The sequence below is a fragment of the Phalacrocorax carbo genome, chromosome 3 (genome assembly GCF_963921805.1).
Source record: "Phalacrocorax carbo chromosome 3, bPhaCar2.1, whole genome shotgun sequence".
Classification (NCBI taxonomy): Eukaryota; Metazoa; Chordata; class Aves; order Suliformes; family Phalacrocoracidae; genus Phalacrocorax; species Phalacrocorax carbo.
The window spans coordinates 123,927,766-123,939,895 of NC_087515.1; the positions used below are offsets into that span (position 1 = coordinate 123,927,766).

Here is a 12,130-nt window from a genome sequence, read left to right on the forward strand (position 1 = left end):
AAGAAGTCACTGTAGTCTCCCAGGGACTGTTACCATCTTTCACGCAGCCTTGGAGCTGCCCACTGAAATACCACAGAAACAGCAGCTGATGGCTCTGCATCCCCCTGCCACAGCCTCCACATGCTGACACAGAAGGAGGGAGGACACAACGGTGGTCCCGCAGCTTAACCCCAAGGGGCTTCTTGGCAAATGGTGGGTTTACAAAAAACCAGCACTGGTAGCACAAGTGAGCCTCATCTCTCCTCCTGTCTCCTGCAGGAGAGGGGGAACCTGCTTAATCAGCTCCAAATCTTGGAATATTTTACGAACGAAGATTTGAGTGCAGGGAGGAAGAAATCAGTCATCTCTCAGGTAAAGCGGGCACTAAGCAAATGGGTTGATAATATTGGCAGAAGAAAGGAACATTTTAAAATGTGAGCTTGAAATAATCTAAAACCTTAAGCCGTGTTAGGAAAATAATTCACAGTGCTTTGCTTTAACAGTTGTAGCTGTTTCGCTATAGTAAAAGACCATCTTTTAAGAGAGATGTGTCTGTCATGAATTAATCGTGCTATCTTACCTGACAGCACAACGCTGAGACTGTGCCAGCATCTGCTGAGATGGTCAAAGACCATTTATGGCTGTTCCCTCGTGAGGGAGGCACCAGCTAGCTCAGGGAGGACGGGTTTGTGTCTGTACATGCTGGAAGTGATGGCAGTGGGATGTGTCATGCGGCTCTGCAACCCATGGGGTAGGACGCTCAGCCAAAAAAAAGGCTCCCATCACTTTGTCACTTTTTGGGTGAGAGAGCAGCTCTTCCTTGCCTACTTTCCATTAAGCAGTTATGGATGCAGCACAGGACCATGTGTCACCAGCACACTGGACCTGGGGGTCCGTATTGTGCAGCTGGTGGGATGCTCCCTTTGCACCATCAATTCCCAAGATTTCCTCAGGGTTCCTCAGGGCCAGAGACAATTTAATAAGGCCACCATGGCCGTGCCCCTAGTTTCCTGGCACAGATGTGGCCGTGCATGGGGAGGAGGACCCTGTAACCTCAGTGAGCAGCTCTGGACTCTACACCCAGGTCAAAGGACTGCTCAGGTATTTTTCACTTAACAGTGACTGGATATAATAAACAAAGGCAGACCCAACCAGAGTCTCCTATACCTCTTCCTTGCAGTGCTACTGTCTGCCTAGTCTGTGGAGGGGGGAAGAGGAGCCAACTGCCTTGTTGCTACAGCGCAAAATCGGGCAGCTCCTGGCCCAGGCATAGCAGAGAGCTATGGGGATGAGTCTCTTCCAGCTAAGGCTGTCCCTCCACTTGGTTTTTATCAGGCCAAGCGCTCTGCTGAGGAACTTGAGCCAGAGATGGCCAAAGACCAAATATGTCACCTGAGTCCCATCGTCTCTGGGAGTGTGATGATGCCAGACAGAAGGCATTTGAGGTCAGCCCTGCATGTGTGACATGAGCAGAAAAGCATCAGGACACACTTGGGTTTTCTTTTTTTTTGTTAATTTCACTGGCACACATCTTATGTGTCAGGTCATTCCTTCACACATATGCATGTGTGCACTTCATTACTGCTCCTTGTCTCCCTCCCTTCCTCTGCTTTGCCCTGTTTCCCTGCAGTATCCTCCTTCCACCCCAGGGCTTGGAAGCTGTGCTCAGCCTCTGCAAGAAAACTGCTTCCAGCTGTGGGCTGTGACAGGCTTTCAGCCGCTGTGCAGCTGTTCCTGGGCTTCTGCTCCCTAAACCAACAGGACGGGTGGGGAAAGGCTGAGCCTTACTGCTGACAGTCTTCAGAAGCAGTTACCCGAGCCTGGGTTTGAAGGTTGCCTTTGGACACTACCAGCAGTAGGCACAGGACCCTTCTGACAAGCTAAATAGATGTGCAGGGCTACAAGAGCTAAAGATTTCAGGAAGGTGGGTTATAGCAACTTGGTGTCATCCACATCATTAATGCAAGAAGGATCTAATGGCTGCTTGGGGAATCTCTGCTTCTTGCAGTGAATTTAGTAAAAATGGATCTTGTATATGCTGTGCCCATGCAGCGGGCACCTCTGTCTGTGGCATCTGCTTTCTCACCATTTGCTTTGTTTCTCAACCTCTTACTAACTTGGTCTGGTTGGATGTCAAATACCATCAAACTCTGAAGGAAGCTGTTCAAACTTCCTTAAAGCACTCTCCCTGGCTTTGGTCATACAGTCTGGGATACTCAGGCCACTACAGATCAAATTTCTCTGTCTGAAAGGTTTCCAGCCAGTTTCCTAAGGCAACTTGTCCTTTCGAGCCAAGGGCTCTTCTCAGCAGCACCCAGACTTGTTGGGTGTCTGCTTCTCCTTGAAACCAATGGGACAGAGGTGCTGGATTTGTGTTCCTGAAGACGCCAGAAATAGCCCAAGTACATTGAGTGAGATCAACAGGAAGACCTAAGTGCTTGTGAGACTTACAGAGAACTTAGCTAGTTTGGCCCAAAAAGATCTCTGCAGTACTGAGGCACCCTCATTTCTTTGTCACAGACATGCCCAGAACTGGCTGGAGGCTTCTTTCTAGTCTAAACACCACCATGATTTGCACAAGCAAAAGTGTCCCCAGAGGGGCCAGGTACAGAATAACCCAGCCCCATTTGGGGTTCAGCACAGCGTAAGTGGCCATGACTACATTCATTTTTATGCTTCAAGACTTTTGGAGGTACCACTCAGTGTCTGCATCCAAAGGCAAGGAAGTCCTTTAGAAGTCCTTTAGAAAAGTCTGCCTCTTACAGTACCAAACGGTTGGCAAGCCACTGTCCTGCTGAAGAGGACTTCCCAGCAGGTAGGCAGGTGCCTCCCAACCAATGGGCATGTCTTGACCCCTCCTGACCAAGCCTTTATTTGTGGTTATCTTTTGCTTGGTGTTTCCAAGACATGTGTCTGCCTGGCTCAGACTTTCACCGTGAACCCTTGTTATTCTGGCTGATTCAGCAGTTTCTTCAATTACTGTCACAACCGCCCTTGCGTGGCCGCATCGGCTTGGCTGTGCTCCTGCGATCACTCATTACTGCTGGAACAAGGGAAGGCAGACAGACGTTTGTGCATTCTCTGGTGATGCACAATCTGCGTCCTGTGGTCACTGGGTAACTGTAAAATTAAAACAGATCCTTGCTGTTAACCAAAAGGCATTTGCAATAAAAGGAAGTTAAATACACTGCTGGAGGGGTTGTTTTGCTGCTAACAATACATTATAGGACCTGCTAGGAAATTGGATTCACTACTCTATCCTCGCCCCCACAATTAAGTTCACCCCCAGTTTAATGTGATTTAGAAGTAGGTGGGATATTTTATGTTGATAGTAGGTTCAAAGACCTTTTTTTTTGCCTGGACTTCGGTAGAATTGCCATTATTAAGAATGACAGAATAAAATCCACAGGATGTGCTATAGCAATCTTGAAGTACATAAAATACAGTTCTTGAGCCTCCTTTCCTTTCTGTACAATCCTTTTGTGAGGTAGAGGGTGGACAGCTGCTCCCACCTTCCTGTCTAGAGGAGGCCAGAGCCAAACAATTCTGCCTTCACTGAAATCTGGACACATTCCAGGCAACATAGCGATGCTGGATGGTCAATCTCTGGGACTGGCAAAAGTGTCACCAAAGGTCCAGACCTTAAAATTCCTGACAATATGAAGGTTTGGCACCTCCTCCAGAAAGGCACTTTGTCATACAGAAAGGACACACGTGTGACTAAACATGTTAGCACAGGGACAGAAACTGGCCGGGGCCCTCTAAAGCAATGACCATCCATTTAATACACATGGAATGAGAACACCCCAAGGGCGTGAGGGAGCGAGGCTCTGAGGGGTGCAGGGCTGGGGCTTTCCTGGCCTGGAGAAAAGCAGGGTTTGTGCTCTGCTCCAGGTTACATCTTCAAGATTTTTGCTCTGGCTCCCTAAAGGAGTGCTTCAGCCCTGACACGGCCAGGGAGGATGAGGCTTTCCTTCTGCTCTCCCAGTAACCTGGGCCCCTTCTCCATTAACAGCTATGCAAGTTGGTGACCCTGCAGGCCTCAGCTTGGCCAAGGCTGCAGGTGGTGCACGTGTGACCATCCTGTTAGGATGCTGGTCAGAGGTGCATACGGCCAAAAGAAAAACCATGGAGTTATTACATGGTAATGAGGTAGGTTTCTGTAACACCGGAAAGCTCAAGGCTGGGTTTAGACACGTGAAGATGCACCACAAAGCAATACTTTTGCGATTTAGCCCACAGAGCTGAGACCTGTCAAACCCACCTCTCCCATTTCCCAAGTCACCAGGTGATGGTGCAGTTCGGGTGTTTAGGCCATGTTCAGCTTATCAACAGTGATGAAAAATAAGCGAGTTGGCCATGGCCGGGTATGTTCTGTGTTCAGAGCTCCTTCACTCCTGGTCAAGAGTGATTTCTGAAGCACATGGGATCCATTGATGTCTAAGAGCTGGAGGACATTAGTATTGAAGGAACTCCCTCCTGTTTTGCCAGAGGACTTACTGCTCTATGTTTACCTAGTTTTCCTCTAAACTTAAAGCAAGACAACCAGTATTGTCTCTTTTCAATTGAAGCACCAGGAAAAAAGGGAATGAAAATCTTTGAGGTCACTATTGTAGCCAGGATAAGCTAAGGACATAGAAGCTGCGTGGTCTGAAGGGAGTATATCTTTGAATAAACCAGCCGGAAAAGGGAGGTGAGATTCTAGGTTCAGAATTCAGGACTTAATGAATATCTGTGTTCTGAAAGACCCTACCTCTTCCCAAGCCCTGAAAGTGCTTTGGTAAGAGCACCGACCAAGGAGGGGCAAGCCTGTTCTGCTGGCGATTGATTTGGTTGAGTTTCAATTAAGAAAGAAAAGTGGGGGGACACAGTCTATAGAGTAATTTAATTTCTATTTATAGTCATTTTATGGTCTGCCATGCAGATTAATTAATGTGGCCAGTAAACTCACTCTTTTCTAAGATCCAGCTACAGCGATGATCCTGCCCAAGCCCTAAGATAATTTATGAACATTAACAGATAAGAGACAGCCAGCTTTGAAATCAAAGCTTTACACAAGAGCCAGATATTATAAAGATCAGTGCAATAATTAGTTTAAAAAAAAAACCAACCCAAAAAACAACATACAGTTGAATTACTCCAGGGGTGCCTTTGTGTCTGAGGTTCAACCAATGGATTCAGTCCTTTTAGTCAGAATTAGTTCTGGAATAGATTTTGCTGGCCATAGAGCTAAAAACGTAATCCTTGCTGGCTCGTTCAGCTTTATTAAGCATCTATGACTATTTTTCAAAAGAGGATCTCTTTCTTCTCCTGACAGAAAGGCTCATCAAATACAGACAGGAGAGGAGAGGAAAGGAAATCTCAGCTTCATTGAAGCCAAATCTCCCCTTGGTTTCACTGGGGCCACAATCTCACCTAAGCTGCGTAACACGCTTTAAAATGCTACTGGCATGATAATTACACAAAATAGACCCCACATTTCTTTTTTGGGAGAGGGGAGGGAGTGGGAGAAGAAGAGGGGAACCTAACGCACACATTTGTCTGCTCCTATGAGACATTTACCTGTAGCATTTACTTGGCAAAAGAGCTGATATATGAACTGAATAAATAATAAAATGGCCTGTGTTTCCTCGTGTCACAATTCGTAAATGCTTTCGATGTACATAAATGATCTTAAAAGAGGTACTTGCATTTCCTTTGAGGAATCTTTAAGGAATCCGAATACATCAGAACCATGGTTGTAACTTGGAAACCTGAAAGTGATCTAATGAGGCAGACCCTGTCTAATCTGATATGCGGAAAACCTTTGACTTGGAAGCAAGATTTTTCTAACCCTGACACTGAGGCATCTCTTAATAAATTATGAAGAAAACCCAGAAAAAAAATGCCCAACAAATGGCAAACAATCAAACCCACTATGAGGAATCATACCTGCAGCAGAAGTGATGCTGTGAGATACTGTACCCACTTCTTTACCTTTGCACCTACTGTGTGGATCAGTTATGCCTGAAGCAGCAGGAATTAGTTAAAACCACCTCATTTAAATACATCAAAAAATTAGTGAGCCATAGGTTAGCTGGAGAGGAGAGACTTACCTACCAGCAGTGCCTGCATGCAATCAGAAAGTGAGGCTCCTCTTTTCATCCACTGCTACCCCGCTTTGATTCAAAGTCATTAAGATCCTGATTGAACAAAGCACTTAGAGACCACGTTGAACTTATAAAGCGGTGGGGCAATCGTATGGATAGGGGTGGGTTGGCTTACGTGTATGTTAAGCACATCTTTTAAGTCCTTTTCTGAATCAGGGTCTGATCTCACTCCCGCGTGAGTTAATCTGAGTGCAAGTCTTCGAGACCAGCAGAAGCAGGTATGCTGTTGTTCCTAAGCAAAGGTACAAGCTGGACTCCTAGAAAGTCACCAAGTACACGTCTGGAATCCGTTAAAAGGACACTCTGCTTTTGGATGAGTATCTGGCTATTTTTCAACGCGCATTTCACTCAACTAAGAAAATGGGGGAAATGCTATTTGATACTTCACTTTTAAATCCTGCTTGGAAGACAGGTGTTGCTTTGAACCCCTAGTATGGAAGATAACTGCAAGCTGGATTCCCAAGATGAATGTGAGGCAGATTAAGTCCAGACCACAATAATGTCATCTCCAGCAACATCACTGTCCTGGGATATCAAAGGCAAGCCAAAGTTCACACACTAGTTTAAGATACTGCTAGCTAGTTTGCAGCCAAAACAAGAAGTTCAGACATGGTTTCTGATGCATTTTATTTAGAAATCTATGTTCAGGCCATGTTTGCAAAAAGCAATGAATCTCCAGCGTTTATCATCAGGGGCTCAGATCCGGTTTTGCTGGTTAGAGTGCCTAACTGTGGCTAGCTGCTTCATGTTAGCTACTTACCCTGGCGCACCGCAGACCATGTTTCACAGATGCTTTAAGCAGACAATGAAGCGGGACAGCCTCTGACGGGGCAATTCTGCCCCACTTCCACCTTCCCTTGCACCTCCTACCTTGAAAGTTGGCCCAGCTCACGTCTGTGCAGGGGGTTGGACAACCAAGCTGGATTAACAGTACGTTTTAAACCAAATGGGGCCGCTGGAGTGCTCGCACCAGCAAACACGGGTGCAAAAGCAGAAAGAGCAGCAATGGGCAAAGACAAGATGCTCCTTCTGTTGACACTGTAAGCCTCTGCTTAAGGAAGCCAGAGAACTCCAGCGTTATCTTGGCCATTGCTGGCTAGAGTGACTAATTACAACGTTAAAATAGTGCTATCTCTCTGGAGATTTGCCATGTTTTGAAGAGCTGGCTCCAGCTCTGGTGGATGTCTCACAGGGAACCTCCTGTGCCTTAGGAAAATCTCCCGTAACTCCAGCTCACGCTGGAGTTTTGTTATCCGCCAGGTATGGATCAGACACTCAGCTGTTATAATTTAACACTGCTGCCCTATTAACTTTCCCAGGTACCTGAATCCAACTCAACTGAAGTAAATGACAGTCTTATCAACCCCACGAACTTTGAAGCAGGCTCCAGCTACGGGACTGATCCAACATGTAAGTGCCAAGTCTGATTCCAGAAAGGGAAGAAAATCATCAGCTGAAATTCTTTAAAGACTTGCAGATATATCTTGGTATGCTAAATGGAAATGAAGGAATTTCTCAGGGAGAACATTAAATAATTCTCAAAATAATTGTTAACACACACAACACAACCCCCATCCCACCTCTGTCACTCAGTCAGGTTATGGTTTACCCACTGCAGTTAATCGTGAACTAGTTTGCACTATTTGTGGTTACACTTACTATTGTTCTTGGAAACAAAGACAAAATTAGTGGCTGGTTTCAGAAGTTTAAAAGAAGAATCTGGTGTCAAGGTGTGCCAGTCACTCTTGTGTCCACCATCTGTACTCAATTACAAAACATTTTAGAAAGAGATTCAGGGAGCATTGCTTGGGACATAAGCTGGGCCTAAGCCCAAGAAAGAGACCTAGAAAGCCCAAGCTCCATCACCACCTGCTGTTAGAAGCATTGATGTCTACCAGCAACCAATTTTGGTTGAACAAATTTCCCAAGCGCTCCAGTTTAAGCCACCTGAATTCCTTAATCTCAGGACATCGTTAGCCAGGCTCTGCTGCTCCATTTACATCCCTCTGGATCCAACGGACACATGCACAGAGCATCCCATGTGAAGTTTTAGGGGTGATTTCAGCAGATCTAAGACTGGCTGCCTTAGAGTGGGCACTGAGGCTGTGAATGATACCGAGGACTAACAACCTCAGACACCTTAAGCATCCGCCAGTAATGTTACTGTCCCATGGCACTGAAATACTTCTGGAAAAGGAGGCAGGAGTGGTGCCATAGTCGCACCTCTGCCAATATTTTGTGTCTGCAAAATAAAGGCCCAACGCTCCAGTAGCAGCTACTTAAGATAAAGACAAGATGGTGAAGAGGGAGTCTCCAGCTTAACATCACCCTTGCACTTTCTGTCCTCTGGTCTCTAGAGTCGTGACTACAGCAGGGCTTGTTCAGGACCCTCCTCCAGCACTCTTTCTGAGCACCACACGGCCTTGAGTACCTTCTGAACCAAAAGAGTCTCAGCAGGGCTTCCTGGCAGCTCAGGGCAGGTACAAAGCCAAAGCAGGGTACAACTGAGCTTTACGTAAGGCAAGGAACTTTATTTCATTTGTTTTGTTTCATTATTGAGATAAGCAGAAACTTCAGGACAAAAACTCTGACGAGAGACGGGGAAAACAGCGAACTTGCTTAAGCGTTGTCTTAAACTGAATGGGAGAAAACACCAAACCAACCTCCTGCAGGTACCTTTCAAATACAAAAACCTCTTACCTGCTGCATTACATGCTACAGATACCTATCTGCTACAATTAACAATGGATTAATGGTATGCATTTCAAGAAAGAAGTTTCTTTTGCGATTTTTCAGTCCTTCTGAATTTGCTATTAAAAATATTTCTTAAGGCAGTTTGAATACCTGTCTAGCTCCGAAGCTGTCAAAAACACAGGAAACATCAAAGAGGCTCCGCTGCAGCCCTAAAAAGAAAGGAAATAATTGTAGTTGTGGTATTGGTAAACCTACAAGGGTTTTCTGTTAATATCTCCAGCTACCACACAACCACAAGAACTGTCATGATACGCATTTATATGATTTTTCGTTTTGGGTATAACCATGCAAGCTAAAATACCCCATATGCTAAAAGACTGATGCTTAATACTTCTTTCCAGATGTGCTCTGGTTTAGTTAAATATTTAACACATTTCTAGAAGTATGTAGTCTATAATTGCATTTATACTTCAGAAGAATGGTGTCCTGGTGAGTAAATGGAAAGATATTCCAAGGCTGGCTGCGTACCTACTCCCACCAGTGATCATTAGAAATCAGACAGGTTGTCTTTAAAAAATCTCTCCGGTTACCATTGGTCACCGTGGATGGCATTTAAACAGCTACACGACCACAACCCTGACAGCGTCCCCCAGGAATATTCCCACCGCCTAAACAAAGGGACCTTCTGCAACAAGGTAAAATGGCAAACAGCGAAGTCCTCATTTGAATTCAGGTAAGTACAAGCAGAACTGCAGGATGCATGCAACTGGATGTATTTAATCGCAGAATCCTGTGCTGCTAACAGTTTATTTTTTTCCCCTATGCACCTCCACAAACAATTGCTCAAAAGACCTGAAGTGTAAAAGCTGGGAATCAGATGGATCCCTGAAGAAGCGATGAACACCTCCACAAAAATAAAAACATGAACGCAATCCTCTAACGAGATGCCCGACTCTGGCAAATGCATGTATTAAAGCATTGGGGATAGCTGACAGAATTTTAAACAGTAACACGTAACTCAAGTGTGGTCTGACTAAACAGTACTCTGAGAAAGATTTTAGATGAGATTTAGAAAAAGTACCTCAATCCACAGGAAACAGTGCATTCACCCCTTTCCATAATCCTGTCCTTACGCTTCAGAACGGTCAAAGCAGAGAGAAAATGAAAACCTGTTGAGATGTGGTGAGAGGAAAGGAGTCGTACATAGGGAGCTGCTCTCCACCCTGCTCCACGGCTGCTCTGGGCAAGGAAGCATGCTGAGTAACCAACTCCCAGGGAGCAACAGGAAATACTACCAAGGATCTCAAAAGTACTACGTGCTCAGGATGCACTCCATAAACCCCTGAACGATGGTGTGCCACGGTGACCTGGCGAGATGATGTTTCCGCGTCTGCAGCAGCAAACTAAGCGATGTTCAGGGCGCAGCACAGGCACATACAGTTAAGGTACGAGGGCTGGCCGCATCCCCGCTGTTTACTGAGCATTCCCAGCTCCTGGCCTATGCTAATTCACAAACTGTGACCTGGAGGTTGGTCAGAGCCAGAACAGAGCAAAGGACAATTCTAAAAACTGAACAGGCAACTGAGTTCCAGTGCTGGGGATGCACGAGACACACGGACATAGCCTCCGTGACCACCTTCCACAAGGCCTGGGCCAAGGCCGAACTCTGACGTTACCCAAGTCCTTCAGCCCACCGTACAGAAGTCAGCAGAAAAAGGTTCAGCAACCAGACGGCACCAACGCGCATTACGCACAGACGATTTTAAAAGCATTAATACTTAGAAAATTTAAGGGTACATTATTCTGCTGACGTCTGTGGGAACCGTTACGCGATGCCAGGAGCTTTTATAGAATTGAAACCTACCCTGATTCAGGATGGTGAAGTCATCCTTACTGCCACTATGACCATTTGAACATCTTGATAAAAATGGGAGTTTTTAGTCATGTGCACAGTGAAGAATCAGGAACATGGTAGTGCACAGACCACAATTATCCTGCCAGGCCCTTCCTATTACAAATTAACAGTCTTAGAAAATAAAAGCAGCAGCAGGGGAAGAGAAGAAAGACAATGTACCAGAAACAAAAAAGAGTCCGGGGATAGGGGTGGATTCAATTTAAGTGAAAGGACAGGCATTTTATTTCTTAATTATTTTTTAACATTTCAGATTTATTCAGACACATTATTCTGCAGGCAGGTATCTTACAGGACTTAAGACTGATAAAACACTAGGAATAATGTGATAACCCTAGCAAATGAAGACACGACTAAAATCATACCAGAGTGATTTTTTTTTTCTTTTAATAAAATTTTGGACATTTCGATCCAATTTTTAATACTGGCCAAAGCCATTCATACCTAGAGCATCTGGAATAGTCCTTTAAAGGAACAAAACTTGACAAGATGCAAACAGCAGACTACAGTGATCTCTGCAATTGATGGCAAAAGCTGCTGGAGAAGTATCTGTACACTTTAAAAATGTCACATCAGTGATGAACAGAATTTTGTGCTTTAATACTTTGCTTGAAAAGTCTCTTTATCCAACATGAAGTCAGCAAATCTCTGCTGGAGCTCCTTTTCTCTCTCCTGCTGCCGCTGCACATCTTCCTTCAGACACTGTAAGGAAAACATAATTAAGCAACCAGTCAGCTGTTTCCAGTAGTCACACCCATGAAGATCTTTACCAAAGGTTATATTCTAGCTCCTTCAGAGCAAGGGGTCAGAACTGAGTCAGGCCACTGCTAAAATTACTTATTTTAAATATAAATGTAAAGTACAGCAGCTGATTTAGAGTATCAAGAATCACAGTTATCTTACTTCAAATGTCAGGTGTCTTACCCTGGTTTTGACAGCACTTAATATCAAATGCTTCAAAAGGAGAGATTTCAAATTGGAAACTTGCCACAAGCAGCGCATTGTATTTAACAGTTATCCATGGATTCCTCTTCCATGAGTTCATTCAAAAACATTTTGGGTAAACTTCCTAATTAACCCTGAGTCCTGCCACAAGGCCTTCCACTGGCCTTCTTCCACTAACTACACAGTGCGTGAAGGAGAGCTATGGTTTGTTCTAAAACTGCCAGCTGCTAGTTCATTTGATCTCCCATCACTCTTGTATCAGAACAGACAGCAAATGTATTCGGAGGATTAGCCCTGAGTCAAGTGCCATTTACTAAAACCAGCTGCTATTAGTAGCTATCAAGCTATTTAATACACTTTTACTGTTAACTTTCACTAAATCAATTAATCACTTCTGAGTCTGTAAACACATCTACCAGCATCTCTAAACTGTCTTCACACAATCAGTTTT

At 44.8% G+C, this 12,130-nt stretch overlaps 1 protein-coding gene across 1 annotated transcript in view; it reads right to left on the reverse strand.

Moving 5' to 3' along the window:
- Positions 1-10,930: 10,930 nt before the first annotated feature.
- The window catches only part of CDC5L (cell division cycle 5 like), a 35,758-nt gene continuing 34,558 nt past the window's right edge, over positions 10,931-12,130 (reverse strand). The window contains exon 16 of the mRNA XM_064448213.1: positions 10,931-11,436. Within this exon, the coding sequence (XP_064304283.1) occupies positions 11,332-11,436 (105 nt within the window). The 3' untranslated portion in view covers positions 10,931-11,331. The remainder of the gene's footprint in view (positions 11,437-12,130) is intronic.